Below are 23,829 nucleotides of genomic sequence, written 5' to 3' on the forward strand. Positions count from 1 at the left end.
TCTATAGTGGAGATCATTGACCAATCACAAAAAATTGAATATATGTTTTCTATAGTCGAAATCATGGTAGAAGAACACAGGTAGCCGCATCGGCTACTGGGGCAATGAACTGTCAAGTCAATTTTGAAATTGAAAATTTTGAATGAAAACTTATTCAATTTCGTTAAAATTGCTGACAAATGTATATCATAACACCCTCTGATTGTCGTCGTATAAGAAAACATAAGAATCTATTCATTTTTGGAAAAACATTTTAAAATATTTGACATATCAATGTTCCTAAACGTTGATGCATCTACCTGTATTCTTCTATCATGAGTCGAGATTGATTAATTAATAATCAGATTGTTAATTATCAGATGATTAATAATCAGAGTTAACCCGGATAAATATGTGTATGTAAACGTACTTTAATAACAAATTTCAAATATGGGCTAGTGATAGGGATTCTTAGGTACGATTAAAACAAAGTCCAATAATGAAGAGAAAAATGGCCAAAACAGTGGAAAATAGTGAAAATTATAGTATTTTCTCCGGTATAAAAGGAAAAAATCGCTTTAGACCGGGGTTAATTATAAAGAGGTGCCCCAAAGTTTGGATTCTAAATTTTAAATTAAAAACCTCTGTTTTGAAAAAAAATATTAAAAGAACAATTGATAAACTTGAATGTCGTTTTATATTCGTTTGTGTTTGAACGTTGGAAATACTTGTTAATATTTGTGATACGACAAAAAGATCATACTTCACGGTTGTCTGACCAAAGAGGAGGTCAGTGTTTGTTGAGGGAGAATTTTATATAAATGCACGAGTCAGAAGTCCATAAAAAACATAAAGGACATGCCTTCTAACCTCATTCTTTAAACTAATTTACAGTTTGATACCTGCAAAGAAGAGAAAAAATGCGGGGCCCTAAAGGTTAGAATACACAAACCGTTTTTTGATTGGCTGGCTTCTTCAGAAACGAATAAAGGAGCGTAGAGTTAAAATCGAACTAAGTCAACCTGAAACTAATTTGTTTCTCTACGAAGAAGCCAGCCGATGACTTAAGGCAGTCAATAAAGCTTTTTATGTACCCTCACCTTTAAAATTGAAGAACGTTGGGCTTTAAGGGCCAAAATTAAAGAGGAGTCTGACACATCTTGTTATTATCGCTTTTCATTTTCTTTCTGCCAAACACCGCCAGGGCGTTGAGACCGGAAATAGCGCAAAAACTATAAAAAAAATAAAAAATCAAGAGACCACTGTGATTCCTGATAATGACTATTAACACGAAAGGACGTCAGGGCAAGAAGCGTTTAGAGAATAATATATTTCTCCCCTCCCCCAACCATAACGGTTTTTTTCGCGCGGGTTAACATGTGTGTGAGTGTATGTGAACTAACCGGTTAGGTTATTCAACAATTTACACCTACTTCATTAAAGGACTAAAAAACACGACAAACTACAATAACACCAGCACCCAGCAATGTCCTTGCCGCAATAGTCAATGCCACGTTTGGATGAAACATTCATTCTTCACTGTTTTTCAATGTGAAGAACTTTTATTGATTTTCATGTGGCAAAGTTGAGAAGCCGAATAGCCGAAAACACCGAAAAATAAAAAAAAAAAAAAAAACTAAAAACACCAACAAGCATTGGCAAATATTTAGCCAGGGTCATGTTTATTCAACACACTCATTTCCGTCATGCATGAAAACAGCGACATCAGTGTCATTCCAAAACAAAAAAAAATGCCATAGAGTATTTGTCTTTGTTATTTTATCTAAAATAATGTTGTTTTTGTTATTGCATATTATTTATTTTTCAAATATAATTGTTGTAAATATTTTTATTTCTATTTTTTCAGAAATACGGCCGCCTTCGAAAAAAGGATCTCCAGTTATAGTAGATTTTAGTATTTTTGTTGTAGATATAAACTCAATTAATGTAGAGGATATGGACTTTCGGTAGGTTGAAAATAATTAAATTTGAAATGTACATGAAACTAGTATTTAAGAAGCTGCATTAAAAGCGTTCCATGGAGATCCACCTGTACTTAATGAAAAGTGATCCAAATAATACTTGTGCAAGATCATAAAGGTACTATGAGACGAAATGTTTTTTTTACACATATGTATGTCAAATTTTCCAACGTATAACTTGCACATATTGTGTGAAATACTTGAGTAAAGTAACAGCGAGAGATATTTTCATTGGAAAATGTAATTTCAACAAGTGTGGTTTGCTGTGTGAAAATTACATTTTATAGTAAAAATTCATGAATAAAGTACTATATTTGTTATAAAATACCAAACAAAAAGAACAAAGAAAATGAAAAAAACACATTCAAATGTGTGATAGCAAAAAATTTATGCCATATGCAAAATGTCAATTTTGACATACACACGAAAAAACAGATGAATAGTAAAAGCGACAGCACATATGTAAAACCCATTTCGTCTGATAATACCTGGGTACAGCATTAGTACTGCGCATGGTATAAGAATATGGGTAGACGCATCGACACAGCTGCTGGGACAATGAACTGTCAAACCAATTTTAGAATTGTCATTTTTGAGTTAAAAACTACTCAAATTTGTAAAAAAAATGTAACCCCCGACTGTCATAGTAAAAAACATATCAAAATCTACTTATATTTAAAACAAAAAAAAAGCATTTTAAGATTTTTGATATATCAATGTTCCCAAGCGTTAGTGCATCTATCCGTATTCTTCTGCCATGGTGTTTATACTTTCCGCAAAGGTGTTTACACTTTGCACTCGAAAAATAATAAAAAAATAAATTTTTATTTACGCATGAAAATAAATTTGAAGATTCATTAAGATTGGCTTCGTCGTAAAAGAACAAAGGCTTCGTCGTAAAATAAGAAAGGAGTTCAAGGTTGACTTAGTTCAATTTCAGCCCATAATTTGAGGTGGGTAACACTAAGTTTATTTTACAAATACAGGGTTGCCCACATTCGACGGACCTTTGGGCCCATTCCAATCGACGAGGCTTGTCCGCAGGCAACATTCTTTGCGCCAATTGAATTTTGTACGGGAACAAATGCAAATCAATGCGAAAAATCCGTTGTAAAGTGGACCGAGCCATGCCCAACTGCTGAGAACGGCGTTTTTGGGATGTTCTTGGGGACCTCTCAACACTGGCTCGTACGGCAGCGATATTGTCGGCCGATCGCCTTGGTCGACTTTTATATGGCCTCTTCGGATTAGAAAGAGCCTTACCAGTCGAAATTTTTTCGTATAAACGCTTAATGGTGTTCTTAGAAGGCGCACTTCTCACATTTTTTAATGTTTTATAAGCACGTTGAGTTTTCACAATTGACTTCTTCTGTTAAATGTAAATTTCAGAGCGCTCGCGTGGCGTGTATTGGTTAATGGTAAAAATCTGCTTGGACTGACACTTCAAACGCGGTATGTCATTAAGCGATGTGACATCTCTGTCAAAAGTTATGGCGTTGACAGATGGGTCCGTCGAATATGGGCAACACTGTAAGCCAGCCAAATAGGCGTTCTATGTATTACATGGTAGAAGAATTCTGGTATATTCATCAAAGCTAGGGAACATTGATATGTCAAAAAATTTAAATGTTTCTTCAAAAAAAAAAATAGATTTGTGTATGTTTTCCTATACGACGTCAATCGGAGGTTGTTATGATATGCATTTTTTAACCATTTTTACAGATTTCAATATTTTTTCATTCAAAATGTTCAATTTGAAAATTGGAGTTCTAGGTTGACATAGTTTAATTTCAGCCCATAATTTGAGATGGGGATTTGGCCAGTCAAATAGGCGTTCTATGTATTCCATGGTAGAATAATTCAAGTAGATTCATCAAAACTAGGGAACATTGATATGTCAAAAAATTTAAATGTTTCTTCAAAAAAAAAAGTAGATTTTGTGTATGTTTTCCTATACGACGTCAATCGGAGGTTGTTATGATATGCATTTTTTAACCATTTTTACCAATTTGAATATTTTTTCATTCAGAATTTTCAATTTGAAAATTGGTTTGAGAATTCATTGTCCATGTGTCCATGATGTATACCATATGTTACAGGGTAGAAGAATACAGGTAGTCACGGACACAGCTGCTGCAACAATGAACTGTCAAACCATTTTTTGAATTGAACATTTTGAATGAAAAATGATTCAGATTTGTAAAAATTGTTGTAAAACGCATAATTTAATAACCTCCGATTCGCGTCGTATAGGAAAGCATATACACAAATACTTATTTTTAAAGAAACATTTAAAAAATGATATATAACAATGTTCCCAATCGTTGATGAATGACGATTAATGTCAGAGCCGCACTCGAATTCTGCCGCCGCTTTCCATTATAATTTTACATTGTTATGCCATGACTTGATGCCAAGCTGGTAATGTATCTTCTTGTTCCATCAGCCGTAAAAATCTATCTGACTAAGGAGTTTCTTAATTCTTACATTATTTTTCCGGTTTACCGGTATAATGGTAGAATGAAGAAGGTAAAGTCATATGTTCACAATCACATGTTCACATTTTTTTTTTTTTTTTTCAAAATTTTATTGTCAACATTTTACTTGTCAATCCATTATATATCCACATGGAATCTTTTTTCTATACAAAAAATTTGACAAGGTAAATTACAGAAAATGCAAAGATGGATATGCTTATTTGAAAAGACTTTACCTTCTTAATTTTGCCATGACCCATGGTAGAGGAATACAAGTAGATGCATCATCATCGCTCGGGAACATTTTTCAAAATATTTGTTTAAAAATAAGTAGATTTTTATAAGTTTTCGTTATGCGACGTCAATCAGAGTTTGTTATGATATGCATTTTACAACAGTTTTAACGAATTTGAATGAATTTTCATTCAAAATTGGTTTGACAGTTCATTGTCCCAGCAGCTGTGTCGATGCGACTACCAATATTCTTCTACCATGGCATGTCCCTTTAATTGTCTAAGAAATTATATTTATTATTCTCAAAATACAATGAGAACAACATTTTGGTTTAATTAATACAAACTAATGACTCCATGGAATGTTTAAGGTGTAACTTTATTTATTTATGTACATGGCTTAATGAGGCCATTAATAACTTAGTACATATTCGTTCTTTAACATAAATTAGATTCATACAGTTTGTCAAGAAAGTGTTATGACAACTAATTTTAAATAAAAAAGAAGAGCAACTTCCAAGCTAAGAACTCATCTTGATCTTTTACCTTGTGATGATTAGATTTCAATAAAAAAAATTGTAAACAAAATCCCCCAAAACTCCTTGTCAAAACGTTTTCTCAACACACTATTTACATTTGTTTAACCTCAATCTTTTATAAATTATTTCTAAATATTTCTGTCTGTTGTTTTTTTGTGGTTATTATTATTTAGAGTAGATATGTTTATACACCAACGATGGCTAGAATCAAGACTAGAAATATCCGATGATATTTTTGAGGAAGGAGATGATTATGTCACCCTATTACCGGAATTTTTCGATAATCTCTGGCAACCGGATCCATATTTTCTCAATTCAAAAATAGCAGGTAAGTTTGTGGGGATTTCAAAATGGAGAAATTTTTGTATATTCATGCGCGTTTTTCGTTTTTTATGTACTTTAGTGTTTGTTTTATTTTGTAGTCGAAACTGTTATGGCATATTTGAAAACCGTTTAATTGGTTAAATGTTATGTATTTTGATATTTGGGCTTTTTATTTAACTAATATGCTGTAATATGAATATGTGCAATCTTGTAAGCTTTAATATTCAATTAGATAACTTAAAATAATACAATATATTCGAAACAAACCTTGTAAAAAACTATAATTAAATTTATGTTCAAATGCAATCGAAACACGGTTATAAGGAAAGAGAACAAGCCACTTGAACATTAAATTAAATTATGACAGGAAAGTTTCCCACTGTTTCCTAGCACAATTGTTATGTGTAAACACTATGTTATAACCTAACGAAGTTGGTTGCAATTGCCGAGTCTTACTTTTTGTGATATCTATCATGATATATTTTAGGAATATATTCATACCATAGTAGAAGAATACAGGTAGTCGCATCGACACAGCTGCTGAGACCATGAACTGTCAAACCAATTTCAAAATGAAAATTTTGAATGAAAAATTATTCAAATTTGTAAAAATTATTAAAAAATGCATATCATGGCAACCTCCATGGCGTCGCATAGGAAAACAATACAAATCTTCTTAGTTTTGAAGAAACATTTAAAAAATGACAATTCCCAAGCGTTGAAGCATCTACCTGTATTCTTTTACCATGATTCCATGGCAGAATAATACGGGTAGATGCATCAACGCTTGGGAACATTGATATAACAAGAAATTTTAAATGTTTTTCAAATATAAGAAGATTTGTATATGTTTTCTTATACGACATCATTCGGAGGTTATTATAATACGTGTTTCTTAACAATTTTTACAAATTTAAATATTTTTTCATTCAAAAATGTCCATTCCAAAATTGGTTCATTGTCCTAGCAGCTGTGTCGATGCGTCTTCTTCTTCTTCTATCATGCATGATTCATACATTATATGTCAAATTATGTGTAAACACTATGTTAGAACACAGCGAAGTTGGTTGCAATTGCCTAGGCATTTTTTTTAATTTCGTCTATCATGAGATATTTAACGTATATTTTCATACATTTTATAGCAAATTATTCGTGACAGAATAGTTTATCGTGATAAAGATCCTTATAACCGTGTTCTGTTGCGTAAATGTTTCTTGTTTATGTATGCCAATGTGCTTATCTCTCTTTTTTGTAAAAAAAAATATACATAAAAAACTGCTAATATTCTATTCTGGTTTTTTAATATTTATTTTCATTCTTTCCATTGTCTTTATTTAACAAAAACAAAAACTTATTTTTTAAAAAACAAAACAAAAAACAACTAACCTTGAAATTGTATAAAAATATTAACAACTACCACTACAACAACGTCTTCCCAACAACCTTCAAATCTTCCAAAACAAAACAACTAGGATTGGGAAGTCCCTACATTGAGCAAACTTCTCTGATACGCCATAAAACCGAGAAAGAGAAGAAAAATTTTCATCTAAAGAAGACTTTAAGTATACAAACAAAACAAATAATTTACCAACAAAAAAATAAATATTAAAACAACAGCAATAATAGTATTCATGTCATTGTTTGTAAATGTCCCGTTATAGCCTCAATGAGTCTACATTAAAAACAATATTTTTTGTTTGAAATTATTTTTTTCGCATTTTTATTATGTTTTTGGGAGAAGTCCACTTTATGCGCGCTTCAAAGAACACACAGCACAAGGGTCTTTTGGGAAAACGGGGAATTAGTTTGGGAATTTGTAAAACGATAGAATTAATAAGAATAAGTCATGCAATCATATGTTTACAATTTTTTTTTCAAGATTATTTATTTGAAAACCTCTCATTGTTAAAATCTATATTTGCATATCCATTGTATACACACACACATCAGAGATGGGAACATGTTTTCTATACAGTGAAATTTTACAAGGTAAATTACAAAAAATGCAGAGAAGGATATGTTAATGACTTTTCCTTTTTAATTTTACCATGGATTTGCTATTTTGAGTGAAGATCAATAAATTCGATTTAATTTTAATGCCTGTGAACCCTACTAAAAACTACAATTTCTTATGTTCAGTGAAAATTAATTCATTCACTGAACATACCCATAAAAAGGGTTTGTCAGCTGATATCAGACATTAATATAATTTAAATAAGAAAATATAAATCCATAGTTTATACCGACTGATGTAAAGTCAAAAACAGTCAAAATCTATTAAACAAAAGGCATAAGAGGCATTTTCAGAGTTTCAACAAAAATTGGGACATGCGAACCTCACTAAAAGTCGTAATTAATGAATGTGTTCAGTGATTGTAGATACTTGTATCCATGGTACAATAAAAAGGTAAGATAGAGCTAACAGCTGACTACAATTTTTTCTAAGTGTGTCCGACTTCTGCCAATTTTATTGTTTTGAAAAATAAAAACAGAATATTTTCAAAATCAATGATTGGATGACGCGTAAATAGAGAGGAGCATTAAAGCTATTCGCCAGTTTTGCCATGGAATTGAAATATAGAACAGTTTAGATCATATTTTTGAAAGAATATCCAGGGATTTCATTCATTTTTTCGGCTGTTTAACAGATTTTAAAAATGAGGAAAAATACTGAGTAAATGAAAACAACAAATTTGGCAGGAAGTGGGCATAGCCTCAGAGCTGTATTTCTGTAGTTTTACGAAGCTATTCTACCTGCTTATTGTACCATGCTTGTTTCCATGGTAGAAGAATACAGGTAGATGCATTGGGGGATATGTCAAAGTTTACGAAATTATTAAAAAATACGTTTTCCAACATTTTTTTCAAATGTGAATAGTTTTTCATTCAAAATTAGTTTGACAGTTAATAGTCCCAACAGCTGTGCCGTATTCTTCTACCATACTTGTATCCATGGTCTATCTATTAGGGCATCCGATAAGACCAGCTGATTTCACCCGTATTGTCAAAATCCCTGCAATTGTGACGTAAACAAACATTTTAACAATCATAATATTAGTTTTTCGAATCAGAAAACATTGTGGTAAATAATGTAATACTTTAAATACTGTGTTCCAAATTGGTAACTCACTATTGTGACACAGTTTCTTGTTGTCCTTTCCCATATTATTAGGATGTAGTATTCTTCTCAGAACTATTATAGGCTTTCACTAGTTTTAAAAACTCCCCAAAAGACCACCTTAAGTTAAATTTTTTATGGCTTAAATCAAACTTTATTGTTTATATTCTTTTTACTTTCAAATATAATTTTATTTTTTATTTAATTCTACTCTGTTGCTTTCATACAAGAATTGGTTTCCACGCTAAAAAATATTTCTCCCAATGTTTTAATTTCTTTAAAAAAATAATTTTTCACTGCACACCGGCACCTGCTGCAAATTTCAAAATCGAACACAATACTTTTCCTCTCAAAATGTCCTACAAAACAATGTATGTGTGCTTTGAATTTTTATCGAAAAAATTACAATGGAATATGGTTTTTTGGGACAAAATTTGAAGAGTTATTATATTTATGGTAAATTTGGGACCATGTTCAAATGTAATTGTACAAGTATTTGTTTTATTTGACCTCACTAATTATGAAAACGTCAAAACGCCAACAATTTGTCGTATACTTAAAGAAATCCTTCTTTATATTAAAAAAAGGGAAAGAAATGAGTAAAATATTGTGGTGAAGTGTTGTGTTGTTGTAATGTAAAGTACATTTTTTATTTGTTTACAAATCATTGGCTTTATTATGCTTTAAATTATTTATTTTTGTTTCACTAAATGTAAATAAAATCTTTCAACTTCAAATACAAGGGAATTAATGCAATCTAGTACAACCTAATAAAATGGCGTGCTAAATTTTTAAATATGACATGTAAAGTGAAATATGTTTTCGAGGTCTGTGTAGAAATCGAAAAGTGAAATATGTTTTCGAGGCCTGTGGAAATTTAATGCTCATGGTAGAAGAAAACAGGTGTCGCATCGACACAGCTGCAGGGATAATGAACTGTCAAACCGATTTTGGAATTGAAGATGTTGAATGAAAAATTATTGAGATTTGTACAAAATTTTGAAAGATGCATATCGAATTGCGTCGTATAAGGAAAGATATAAAATCTATTTTTTAAATAAAACATTTAAAACAAATTTCACATATCAATTTTCCCAAGCTTTCTTATACTACACGAACCAAAGGTTGTTAAAAATTTTAATTTTTTAAACATTTTTCCTTCAACATTTTCAATTTGAATATTGATTTGACAGTTCATTGTGCCAGCAGCTGTGCCGATGCGATCACCTGTATTCTTCTACCATGACTACTGTGTTCCACTTCTGTTAAAAATCACAATAAATGTCAAAATGTGTTTACACTTTGAACTATTCGATAAGAACAGCTGTTTGCAGCCCCAGCTGTTTCAAATTGGAATAAATGTCAAAACTGTTTACATTTTGAAATATTCAATAAGAACAGCTGATTGCGGCTTCAGCTGTTTGAAATTGCGCCTTTCTCTAAAACTGTTTAAACATTAATTCCTTTATTTTGGTGAATGGGGTAAACGTCACAAAATACTATCTTTTTTGCACCGGATCCATGAATGTAAACATATATATTTTAATTGTAATTTTAGTTTTTATTACTTTTTGGTTATAATCATTCAGGCTTTTTGTAACACTTTACTTTATGTGTAAGTAAAATAAGTAATATTTTTGTATAAATGGAACGGTATACCTAGATTGGATTATATGCTACACCGTTTTATGTATTCTCATCTTCAAAGTATACCTCTAATGCATATGGAGCCTTAAGTAAACCTGCTACAAATAATAAATCAAATGGATTTAAAATATCAATTCCATTGCGTATACACCAAGTCTTAAATTCATTGGTTTTGATTTGACACATACTCCTTGTCAAATTTAACTTCATCTAGAACAGTTTCCCATCTCTGATGTATATACCAATTTTTAAATAAACATTTTGACGGCGAGATGTTGTCAAATATATAATATTGATGACTGCATGACGTTATCTTCTTAACTCTACCATGTCAGGTATCACTTCACAGTGATTAAATGCTCAAATGTAAACATAGCCTTAATCACAATAAATGGTACTCCATTTATCACAGCTGATCACTAGATTAGCTGTCAAAATATATATTGTTATTTAAATACCGCACTCTGAAATACGGAATCTGTATAAAGTAGGACACAATTAAGTGAGCATATAAGAAGCCTAATACATATGGTGTAGCACATAATCCTTCTTTGTATTTTATTTATAAATTAAGTAAAAAACTTAACTATTTATATATTTGTCATTGTAGTTTTTTTTAAGCTTTTATTAAATGTTAATATTGTTGTTGGTTCTGTTTTCTTTTTCCTTCCCTCCACCAACATTTCCACTATACATTTTTGTTGTTGTTTTCTTGTTCTTTCCATGTTTTCCTTTTAGAAATTGCCACATTAACCCACAAATTTACTTCGGTGACTTTGTACAAAAATAAGACGGTACGTTATGCAGCACGAATGCATGCCATCATAGCCTGTCAAATGGAATTTCAATTATATCCCATGGACATACAAGTCTGTCCCATTTACATAGAAAGTTGTAAGTATTGATTGGCAACAAAAGAAAAAAAAAACTGCAGCAAAGGAAACCAGTGATAACCGCTTGTCTTTTTTCCCCAAAAGTCTCTTCAAATAATCAAAAAGTAAAATTACGCTGGTCCGATTCTGGTGTCACCCTAAATCCTGAACTTAAGTTACTGCAATACAATTTAGGTCAACCGCTGGAATTGGAAGAAAGTGATGGTTATATGCCCGAGAAGGTTGGCAACTTTTCACGCCTCACCGTCTACTTTCGTTTCGAACGACAAATAGGCCATCATTTGATCCAGACATTTGCACCATCGTCACTGGTCGTAATGTTGTCATGGTTTAGTTTTTGGTTGGGTTTAGATGCCATACCGGGGAGAGTAACGCTCTTGGTTACTTGCATGCTCACCTTGGTGACAATGTTTACTGGCCTGCGAGCAGATATACCACCAGTGGCTTATGTCAAGGTAAGTTGTTGGGGAATTGGGAGTTTATGTTTGGAATTTTAATGTTTTTTTTTGGTGTTGTTTGCAGGCTTTAGATTTATGGATGGCCGGTTGTATGGTATCCGTATTTGCAGCCCTGGCTGAGTTTGTTGTTGTTAAAGTTTTGGATGTCCAATATCAATATCAAGTTAATAAGGTGCCGAAAACATTACCCATGGTAAGTACAACTGCATTTGAAGCGATTTGTTTAAAAATAATCTTAAAGCCAATGTATATATGCATAAAAATTGAAAGAAAATAAAAATAAAAGAAATATTGGTAGAAAACTAGTTTGCCTAATCATCATTAGCTATTTTGAAAGCTCTGCTTCCATTTAGTGATACATGGTTTGTTCCCGAACTGCAAGAATGTAAAAGTTTTACTACGATAACCGATTTTCCCCTTATGATATCTAAAAAAATACAAAAATAGTAGATTATTGCAGGCTCTGGAACAAAGCAATAGTTTTTATATAAAAATTAATAACTCACAATAAGCTTGACGGAAGTTTTTCATTGTCAAAGTTAGTGTTATTGGTAATTACCACGGCTAAACGTTTGTACGCAAACATACAATTAGGCAAGTATAATGGGTATGTTCAGTGTTGCCAAAAACACAACATCTACACGGCATTGCTTTTATCATAGTTGGTATCACTTTTTCAGTCTTAATTTGTTTTTTTTTTTTTGGCAACAAGGAACTTAACTTGACGACCAGTTTTTTGTTAATAAGGTTCTCCTGTGTCCAGTGGATATCATCGGTAATTAGACACAATCGTCGCCCGTATAAGATACAATTTAAATACCATCGGGTGTTTGTAGAAGTTGGGAAAGGTTGAGATCAAAAAGTTTCGTTTCTCTACGACCTGGTGGTCGCACAATTAGTTTAAAATTCAGGTTGGAGGTGTAAATTTACTTAAATAGGGCGCCTGGCCGTAAAATGTTCCATCGAGCTTTTACATATAATTCATTTTAACTGTAATAATTAATAAATCACAATAAACTTAACGAATATAATTGTAATATTTATTGTAATTTATAAATTACTACGGTTACACGGATTAAATATTTGTATGTAAACGTACTTTTAGGCAAATATAAAGGGCATGTTCAGTGTTGCCAAAAATAAAACATCTACACCGCATTGCTTTTGTCATAGTTGGTAACACTTTTTTTCAGTCTTAATTTGTTTTTGGCAGCATGAACATAAGTTGAAAGAGCTGTACAAGATCAGCTACCTTTCACATATATCATCGGTAATTAGAGACAATAATCGTACATAAGGTAGTATTTAAATAACGCCCGGTTCTTGTGACAGTCAGAAAGGTTGAGGTCGAAAAGTTTAATTTCTCTACAAATGCCTAGTGATCGCAAATATAGATTAAAATTCATGTTGGTGGTTGTGTAAATTACCTCAAGCAGAACGTAAACGTAAACGAGAGCAACGAAAAAAATACCTTTAAAAAGTACTATTTATAGATCTCTCTCATCAATAGTTTTATTAACTGTGAGAGTGAATAATAACAGATAGAAATGTATACTCGAAGAGTTGCCTCTTTCTTTCTTTAAATTATTGGGTATGTTCAGTGCATCAATAACAAAGCAATAGCACAGGCATGGTACCAAATTACACAAGTAATCTCAAACAATCATTCGACTTCATTTTTGTTTCTTTTTCTCGACTTTTATGCCATCTATCAGGGAAAAATGTAATCTGAAACAGAAAACTAAAATATTAGCGTCATAAATAATGTAAGACTTGAATACAAAATGGTTGTATTTTGCTTCAAAGTGTCACATTGTTGCAAGTAGTGTGCTTATGGGGATGTTGGGAATTCACCACGATTTATCACGGCAAATTCTATTGGGGATGTTGTCTTGGGAATTGTACCACGGCAAATTCTATTGGGGATGTTGATTAGGGTAAATTCTCCACGGTGAAATATATTGGGGATGTTGTCTTGGGAATTGTACCACGGCAAATTCTATTGGGGATGTTGATTGGGGGAAATTCAGCACGGTGAAATATATTGGGGATGTTGTCTTTTGAAATGTACCACGGTGAAATATATTGGGGATGTTGTCTTTTGAAATGTACCACGGTGAATTATATTGGGGATGTTGTCGTTTGAATTGTACCACGGCAAATTATATTGGGGATGTTGTCTTTTGAATTGTACCACGTCAAATTTTATTGGGGCTGTTGGCGTTGGCGTTGCTAGTTTTAATATGAACTACTAGATGGCGCTAAGTTTAGCGCAGACACAATCCAAAACTGTGTATGGGATGGTGAAATTTCAAGTTTTAATATTCACCACTAGCAGAGACACCCTCCGAAAAAAAAAATGTATTATGATCATATCGAGTGGGGCTAAAGAGATTCAACATGTGAGAAGTGAATATAGCAGAAACACATCTGAAAGAGGTAAGTATCGAAGAAAATCATTTTATCTAGATGGCTCTCAGAATGCTTTTACATAGTCAACATGCTGATTACTGCAGTCAAATGTGCTTATTAATTTATTTGAAAACATATATTTCAAGAAATCGACTTCAATAAATGTGATATATTATAGAAGAGTTTCAATTGACAAATATGCTGCAATTATTGATATTTCAGGGGTTTTAATTTCAGCATAGATGAAAATATAAATGAAAATATAGACAAAGAAATGACATCGAAAAATTCCGGAATAATCAAGTGAAATTCTTGAAAAACGATAACGAAGTCGAGTGGGTTGAACACGAAAATCAGCATGTTGGCTATGCAAAACATGATGAGATAAAAAGACAAAACTAACTTTTCGTTGTACTTGTTTTAATTTGTCTATAATTTTAGCGACTCAAAAATGTTCAGTTATTCCCATCGAAACGATATAGGCGACATCTAACGGTGAGTTCTATCTATACTATCCATAAATTATGTTGTAGCATAGACACACTCCAAAACTATTGAAATATGATCATATCAAATGGGATTAGAGAGATCCACCATATGAGAAGTGAATATAGCAGAGACAAATTTGGTTAGTATCATAGTCAACAAGAAGATGTGTGTTCTATTATTTTGTCCAGATGGCTCTCCAGTCATTTCCCTCGAAACGATATAGGCGACATCTAACCACCAATTAATGTTGTAGCATATACACACTAAAAAAATGCTGCTGTAGCCAATCAAAGCAAATTCTTCTTGTGTGGACAGGCATTTTGGTACATTATATCGATCGCTTTTTGATAGTTTTGTCGATGAAGAATTTGTTTACATTATGTAGCAATTTGAGAGAATTGAAACTGAAAGAGTTTCATGACAAACCCTGCATCAATTCGGTATTGAAGATTGAAGGGATTTGAAGAAGGAAACACCATTGTTTACATTAACTAACAATTGGATTTCTGTGAAATGGATATGAGAATTTGGGGGGAAGCGTTGTTGCAGAGTTTCATGACAAATTCTGCTTCAATCATAGAATTTCTATTTGTTTACAAAATGTAGTCAATAATGTATTGATTGGATTGGAAGAAATTTCAGTACTCAACAAGTCACAGATTAATAAGCATCGTTTCTTAATATTTTTAAAAAAGTTTTTATAATGTCTCAAAAAATTTGTTGGTCATGCAGCCTTTATTTCAAGGAAAAAAGTGAATTTGTGAAACATATGAAAAAGCATTGTATGTTTTGTGATGTTTTATGTGAAAGTGTAAACGATTTAGAATTGCACTTAGAGAACCATCATGGAGATGAGCATGTAATAAAACAAAATCGGGATCAACAACAAGAAAAACTAAAGCAGCAGCATGAAAATAAATCAGCTGTGAAGGTGGAAAAGTTTTGTGGTGATTGTGATAAAATTGTGAATAATATACGATCACACGTTCGTAGCGAAGAACATCGATCCACCGTGAGAAAAAATCTGGATTCTGACATAAAAATTGTTAAAAGTGCATTTAACAAAAATATACTCAGCTATGAGATACAAAACAATAAAGACATTTTGTACCCGATCGATTTTCTTAATGCTTCAAAAGAATTAATAATTAAAACCTTAAAAAATGAGTTAAACGGTAAAACGCTCATAAAATTTAATATGGAACTCCAAGGACTATATGTGAAACCAAACAATGAAAAAGATGGACCTTCAACTTCCAAAGAGTTAACTATTGAAAATATATTTAATCATATTTCAAAAACAACGCTATTAACCCTGGGAGATGATTTGGAAGAGGTTGTTTTCAACCACTGTGTGGAAATTATAGCAAAATCAGAAGAGTTCCAAGAAAGAGGCTCTAATTGGGCCCTGGAGAAACTTTTAAAACTTGACATAAATGTGTTGAGAGCCAACTTAACCCGTGGCTCACATTATATTCCAACTCCGAAATCATTAAGCAACAAGAAGGGTGCGTGCCTTAACATCAAAAACTATGATGACTTTTGTTTCAAGTGGTGTATGGTTGTTGCATTGGGAGAAACTGCATATGGAGATCCGAGTATAACCTCTTCATATAACATCGACATACACCAAGATGTCATTATTCTGCAGTCTGGAATATCGCTAAATTTCGAACAATTAAATTTCCCATTGGGTCTTAAATATATAAAAAATTTGAAATGAACAACCCGGAGATTAGCGTAAATGTTTTCGGTTATGAAAACAAGTCGGTCGTTGGTCCATATTACTTAACAAAGGAGACGAAAAGCAATCACATTAATTTAATATTGCTGCACAATGAAGAACATTTCCATTACATTTTGGTTATGGATATGTCTTGGTAATTAAAAAAAAAAAAAAACTTATCAATCAAAACCATATTCTAATAATCATGTATTTGTTCTTTTTTTTTTCAGTCTTATGCGGTCTCAATTCACAAGTCATAAGGAGAAAGCTTATTTTTGTTATGGATGTCTACAATGTTTCCACGATGAAAATAAATGTATGACTCACAAAAAGCAGTGTGGAAACGTAGTCTGTACTCTGCCAAACAAAAAGGAGGCTGTATTGAAGTTCATCAATCACAAGAAAAAGGAAAAGGTGCCTTTCGTAATTTATGCTGACTCCGAGAGCATACTGGAAGACGTGCCGGAAGATGAGAACAATGGGGCGAGTAAAAAAACGGAAAAGGTAAAGAAGCATATTCCATGTGCTTTTAGTTATTTTATTAAATGTAGTTTTAATGAAAATTTAAATAAGTTATTTATATATAGTGGTCCCGACGCAGCAAATGTTTTTCTGAAAGAACTAATTCAGGATTGTAAATTTTTGTATGATAGTTACCTAACCAAAACGAAACCTATGAATACTCTAACACCCGAAGAAGAGACAGCCTTTCTTAGGGATATAAATTGTCGTATATGTGGCGATATTTTAGGTAACGATAGGGTGAAAGATCATTGTCACTTAACGGGGCAATATCGAGGTGCGGTACATAACCATTGCAATCTGCAATATCATCTACCTAAATTTATTCCAATATATTTCCACAATTTTTCTTCGTACGACTGTCACCTCTTCTTTAAAGAGTTAGTTGAATTTGGAGGTGAAATAAGAGTCATACCTCAAAACAAAGAAAAATATATTTCAATGTCTTATTTCATTAATATGGATAACGAGTCAACCGACTCTAGTTCTTTAAAAAGTACAGTTGTTGTAGGAGAAGAAGAAGATTCGAGTGAGGAAGATGATGAGGAATTCCAGCAAGAAGAGGAAAGTGAGGGCAAAAAAGTGAAAAAAAAAGAAAATGAATAGATTAGAGCATCGTTTCTTAGATAGTTTTCGATTTATGCCTACTAGTTTGGATAAATTAGCAAGGAATTTATCTCGAGATTCTTTTGTTGCTGTCAGATCTCATTTTCCTGATGATGAAGCATTCGAACTTATGACTAGGAAAGGAGTATTTCCCTACGAATATATTTCATCATTTGAAAAATTGAAGGAGAAACAACTTCCCCCTATAGACCAATTTTATAATAAGTTGACAGATACTGAATGCTCGTCAGACGATTATAGGCATGCAACAAATGTTTGGTCACATTTTCGATGTCAAACTATGCAAGACTACATGGATTTGTACTTAAAAGCTGATGTCTTGCTTTTAGCAGACGTATTTGAAAATTTCAGGAGCTTATGTATGCGAATTCACGAACTGGACCCTTGTCAATATCTCACAGCACCATCTCTATCTTGGGATGCAATGCTACTATGTACTAAAGTCGAACTTGAGCTACTCAGAGATATAGACATGTACAATTTCTGCAAAAATGGTATTCGGGGAGGGCTTACTCAGTGCTCAAACAGACACTCGGTAGCAAATAATGAAGATGCTCCCAATTATAATAGTGCCAAACCAGAGGTAAATATCTATTATTTGGATGTAAATAATTTATATGGTACAGTTATGACTGAGTGTCTCCCTGAAAAAGATTTTAGATGGGTGGAGGGTTATGAAATGGAGAAATTCAATGATCCAGCTGTAATATTATCTATTCCTGACAACGCTCCTACTGGTTTTATTTTAGAGGTTGATATTGAATATCCACCGCACCTTCACGACAAACATAACGATTTACCTTTTTTGGCGGAGAAAAAGTGTGTTGAGGGCTCAAAAACTGAAAAACTTATTGCAGATTTTACTGACAAAACATCATACACCATACACTACAAATTACTTAAGCAATCTCTGAAACATGGACTAATTCTTAAGAAAGTCCATAGAGTTTTGGCTTTCACACAAAGCGCTTGGTTAGCTCCTTACATACTGAAGAATAATGAACATAGGGAAAAGGCTGAAAATGCCTTTGAAAAAGATTTTTTTAAATTATTGAATAACTCTTCATTCGGTAAGACAATGGAGAATATCGACAAAAGAAAAACTGTGAAAATTGTGACAATGTGGGTAGATGAGGCAAACCAAAGAAGAAGGAATGTTGCTAGTAAATTAATCTCGAAGCCAAATTTTCACAGCCTTTCGATATTCTCCGAAAATATGGTTGCTATTCAAATTAGGAATGTCAGAGTAAAATATGATAGACCATTGTACTTAGGGTTCTGCATATTAGATTTATCAAAGTGGGTGATGTATGATTTTCTGTATGATTTTCTAAAAGTGAAATTTGGTGAGGATTTTATTCTAAATTATATGGATACAGATTCGTTCATATTAACATTTTACGGACGGAATTTGTATTCCGAATTATCTTTAGATGAAATATTGGCTAGATTTGACACCTCAGGGTTTTCAAAAGAAAATAAATATAAACTTCCTCTAATTAATAAGAAAAAACTTGGCATGATGAAAGATGAGAATGACGGAAAAACAATGGTTGAATTTGTAGGCCTTCGTCCTAAAATGTATGCCATCAATGTAGTTGATAGCGAAGAAGTAAAAAAATCTAAGGGAGTTAAAAAGTCGGTCCTAAAAAAGTATACTATAGATAAATATCGAGAATGTCTTTATAACAAAAAGGTTTTTTACGGTACCATGTTTTCGTTTAGGTCAAGGCAGCATACAATATATACAGACAAAATTACTAAAATATCGCTAAGCCATCAAGATGATAAACGATTTATTCTAGAGGATGGTATTCACACCTATGCTTGGGGCCACTATAGATTAAATAACCTTCATGAAACAAATGCAAATAACTCAAATGAATCTGTCTCAATGGACTTGGATTAAAATATAAATTTAATTATGATTTAAGTTTCAATATATAGATAAAAGAGCATAGTAATAATATTAATTTAATTGTCTTTACTCACTATAAATGTCATCATATTAATATTTTCTCGCAACACAAAATGTTTAATTTTTAAGTAAATATAAGTGTATTATATTTTAACTAGTCTTTAACTATTCTTATTATAAAATAAAACAAAATATTTTTGTTTATAAATTTATGTAAATTGCGTTTTATTGAAATATTCTTGCAAAGGTGAGTATAAAATAGATTATACTACTTTTCGTACAATTCCTGTTAATGGAACGTACTCGACCAGACGATCATGTATAATTAAACAGTACGCAGAAGTGTTTTGTGGAATTGGTTTATTGGTTTCAAATTGGATTTTTAAATCGATTGGTCCATTCTTAACAGCTTCGTTTTGATTGCTAATGTCAATAACGGCGATGGGCTTGTCTTTAAAACTTGCATATGTAAGAAGTGGTTGTGGCTCCCTCATGTAATATGATTGTTGAAACTTTGTATACATGTCATATAGTACTGCATAGCCATTTTCTTCGAACTTTACATTCAAATCATCGTAAGGATAGGTTTCAGAGTTCAAGTGAACTTTGATGTTTTTAAGTTCGCAATGTTCCAGCTTGTTGTCTTTTTCAAATATCAAAGCAACATATCGTGGTCTTTCATGATTGACAGACAATTTAACACTCCAACTGTGTTGTCTTCCACCAGCAAAAGTTGGATTAAAGTAGCAGTCCCAGCTGCGGAATGCTAAAGGCAACGCTTTTCCATCCTTAATAGTTTTCAAGAAGCTGATTTTTCTATAGTCTGATAATTGAATGTGTTGTACTTTCCATACAACATTTGTTATGGTGAGTTTAATTTCCTCCGTATCCATGGTTGAATAACACACATTTTTATCGTTGGCACTACGCAAAAGAATCAAGTCATGCTTGCTGTTGCAAATTACTTTATCAAAGTCCTCTGCGAACCCTAGTAGACGGTTTAAGGGTACACAAAAATTAAAGTATCCTACTGATAAATCATTATCAGCTTTCCATCCCGCTTTGCTCATAACCTTACTTTCGGATTCGCTTAGAGAAATCCAATTTTTAATTTCTGTAGTTATTCCTAGATAACGAGTACGATCAATTTCAACACCATTTAGTTCATAGCGAATTTCATCAAACATGTATCCCACACAATTATTTCTCAGTCTTGCATATTGCGATACTTCTCCCTTGCTATTTTTCAAATTTCCTTCAATGAATAGATAACTCTCCGATGGAAGTATGTAAAGATCCTGATTTTGTATACTTATCCGAATTTCATCATTATTTTTAAATGATTGAATATATGGAACATAGCTGTGGTAGTCTCTCTTTACAATATTCTCATCCGAGAATGGACGCTCATTAATGTTAAGTATTTCAGACATTTGGTTTGACTTTAAGCTTAATAAGTTTTAAAAACTCTTTATTTTCCTTTGAAATTGTAGGTCTTGTCGGTTTGACAACTTTGTGTTGAATGTGTCTTGGTATTTGTTTATGATTGTATTTATTGTAGATAATCATGATTGCATTGGTCTTATATGAATACGTAGCGTGATTTCTTCCTCTCTAAAATTTATAAAGCGACCTTCTTGATCTACTATCTTTATCTCCAGACGACCGATTTCTTTGACGTTCACTGGTAAATAAATGAGATTCATTGGTCTCTCTACCAATTTATATCCCGGAGGAACATTAAGAGCAAATTCATGTAGAATATGCGTTGGCGACCCATTCATGAATGATCCAGTTACAATATTGCAGTGTATTTGTATGGCATTAACCTTTAAAATGTCGACTTGAAGGTTTGAAGTATGTTTTTTCCCAGATTCTAAGATTTTTTCGGTAAAACCAAAAAGCTTGCCTATAGATTTTTCTTTATCAAAGTAAATAGGATCATGAGAAGACATGATTTCTACTTTTAGCGTATTATTATTCGCCTTAATTTCAATGGATCTATTCTCGTGGATAGTTTTATATTCCGTTTCCAAGTAATTCGCAATATCTTGCAATTCATAGGATCCTATAGGTATTTTTATAATATTGTCTCCAATGTGAAAGAGATTGTTATCATTATCCACATTGGGTATTGAATTGTATGATTGGAAATCTATTAGGCAACACTCATAACTACTATTTCCCAATTCAATTGGGGGTAAATATGTTGAATGTAGAATTGGAGATTTACCGGACACAGTAAACGTTCTTGACATTGCAAAATTCTTTGTCGTAATAATTGAAACACAAAATATGCATACGTATATATGGGTTTTTATTTATTTAAATATATGCTTGTATATTGTATATCTACATACTAAGATTATATGATATGATTCTTATCTATCCATGAATTATGTTTGTCTGAGAATCCCAGCCACTTAACCAAGACTTTATTACCTTTTGTTTTTAAAATTTTCTCAACTAAATACGTGTTGGGATATTTTGTGGGTAAAAGTTCTTCTTTGTAGAAACATCCTTGGATGGGATTTCCTTCATAGTCTTCTAATAAATAAGTAGCGGGGTTTGTTATTCTTATTGTTCTTATCTTGAATATTTCCGTAGTCCAATTTGGCGTGTATCCCTTTTCAAATTGATGTTTATATTTGCTAATGCGTACATGATCACCCACACGAAAGTTTTGTCTCCTAAAAATTTTTAAGTGGTTATAAGCAGATTGCAACAATGCCTTCTCATTCGATGAATTTACTTGAATAGGGGCCATTTTTATTGTTCGATGAGGTGTTTTATTGTATTGTTTAACCAATTCTCTATAAACATCAATCCATAGATAATTCCCATTATAACTGAACTCCTTCCACATTAGCGACTTCAAAGTTCTATTAAAACGCTCAACAATTGAGGCCTTCAATACACTATATGTGGAGTAGTGGTTTATGGAATATTTCTGCATTAGTTTTTTAAAATCTGTGTTGAAAAATTCTTTTCCATCATCGGTTTGCAAATTTTTTGGAATTCTTCCTCTTTGTAAGATTTTTTCAAAAGCCATAGAAACATCCGTTGCCGTTTTTGTTTTAAGGGCTTCACACCATGCGAATTTCGAAAATGTATCGATGACAGTTAACAAAAATCGGAACCCCTTGTTTGCTTTTGAGTAACTGCCCATTTCAACTAAATCTGCTTGCCAGAGATCATCAATACCCTTTGTAATAACCCTTCGTCTTGGAAAGTTTTTTCGTGCTTGATGATGAAGTTCATTTACCAAACCCCGCTTTTCCATTGTTTTATTCGGTATGATATATTAAAGCTGGTGAGTTGAATGGAGCTTGCGATAAGGCTTTAAATATTTCGTTTTGTGAACGTTTGAGTTGTGATATTTCTTCTCTTAGGAAGGTGCACTCTTGAATGAAATTTTTCTTTAAAATTTCTTGAATGTGCTTGATTTGCGTATGTACGTATGCTTGGTTGACCGCATCCGCTCCTTCTGCTGGAGATGCAACATTCCTAATCTTTTTATTTTGCACGTTAAGGTTGTTATCTTCATCAATATTGACTCCCAATAATCTCGAAACATTTTCTCTCACTGCTATTGATTGATTTTTTTGATTGTAATGATGTCCAAACTTGTCAACAGTCATATGTTGTATGCTCCTTGAGAGTATTATTTAATATATTATATTTCCTTCTCGCAGTTCCTCGATAATAGAAACAATTTCATTAGTATGGTTATTGTTTCCGGCTTGTTGTGATGCCAACAACAGCTTTAATCGTTCTATCAATTCGTTGGGATCGTCCCAGTATATATAGTTGGGTTTACCAGGATTTATTGTCAGTAAGCCTTTGCCGCTGTGAGTATCCTCTATTAAATTTTTTATTATTTTCTTATATTTTTGTCCCCTGTTGGACTTTGTTCGTCCATTAGATTCATAGTTTATTTTATGCGCATTTGTGTCTAATAATATTGTTTTGTAAATATCGAGTTCTGTATGATCATAGTTCTTGGGGTCTTGATAAAACAACAGTTCAAACAAACCGGGTGTTAATGCCCAATTTTTATTTCCAATCATAATCTTTTCATTGCTTATTTTGAGTGGTTGGTCCCCAAATCTCCATTCTCCATTGTTATCTTTGTGTGGACCATAGACTACATCTAGTTTTTTAATTTTCTTCAAGAATGATAGATTCATAGGTTCCTCATTGTTGGAATAAAATTTGTCGTCGTCTTGTGATGTATTAAAGGAATCGAAATTTTGTGTGTAATCTACTTTATGCTTTAACCCCTCCAATGCATTGGAATCTAACTTAACATCTGGTTTATAATTCTTAAGGGGTGTACTTGTAATAATAGAATCTCTGTACATTTCCATTTTCTCTTTCTTAGGCATAATCATTTTGGAAGTATTTTCAGTTGAAAGCTTTAGTAGTTTGTTTATTGGCTCCGTTATTGGTTTGAAAGTATTTTTCAATTCTGTAGTTTTAGCT

General features: G+C 32.4%; 1 protein-coding gene across 4 annotated transcripts in view; it reads left to right on the top strand.

Moving 5' to 3' along the window:
• Positions 1–23,829, top strand: part of LOC101901163 (glycine receptor subunit alpha-2) — a 165,424-nt gene that overhangs the window by 93,255 nt on the left and 48,340 nt on the right. For 2 of the 4 annotated variants that reach the window (XM_059126145.1, XM_059126144.1), the window contains exons 4-9: positions 1,847–1,946; positions 5,384–5,538; positions 7,007–7,096; positions 11,038–11,193; positions 11,277–11,647; positions 11,715–11,843. In XM_059126145.1, the coding sequence (XP_058982128.1) occupies positions 1,847–1,946; positions 5,384–5,538; positions 7,007–7,096; positions 11,038–11,193; positions 11,277–11,647; positions 11,715–11,843 (1,001 nt within the window). Of the gene's footprint in view, positions 1–1,846; positions 1,947–5,383; positions 5,539–7,006; positions 7,097–11,037; positions 11,194–11,276; positions 11,648–11,714; positions 11,844–23,829 lie in introns of those variants that run through there. The other 2 variants (XM_059126147.1, XM_059126146.1) reach the window with 2 other exon arrangements.

Source organism: Musca domestica, unplaced genomic scaffold, assembly GCF_030504385.1.
Source record: "Musca domestica strain aabys unplaced genomic scaffold, Musca_domestica.polishedcontigs.V.1.1 37, whole genome shotgun sequence".
In the NCBI taxonomy this organism is placed as follows: Eukaryota; Metazoa; Arthropoda; class Insecta; order Diptera; family Muscidae; genus Musca; species Musca domestica.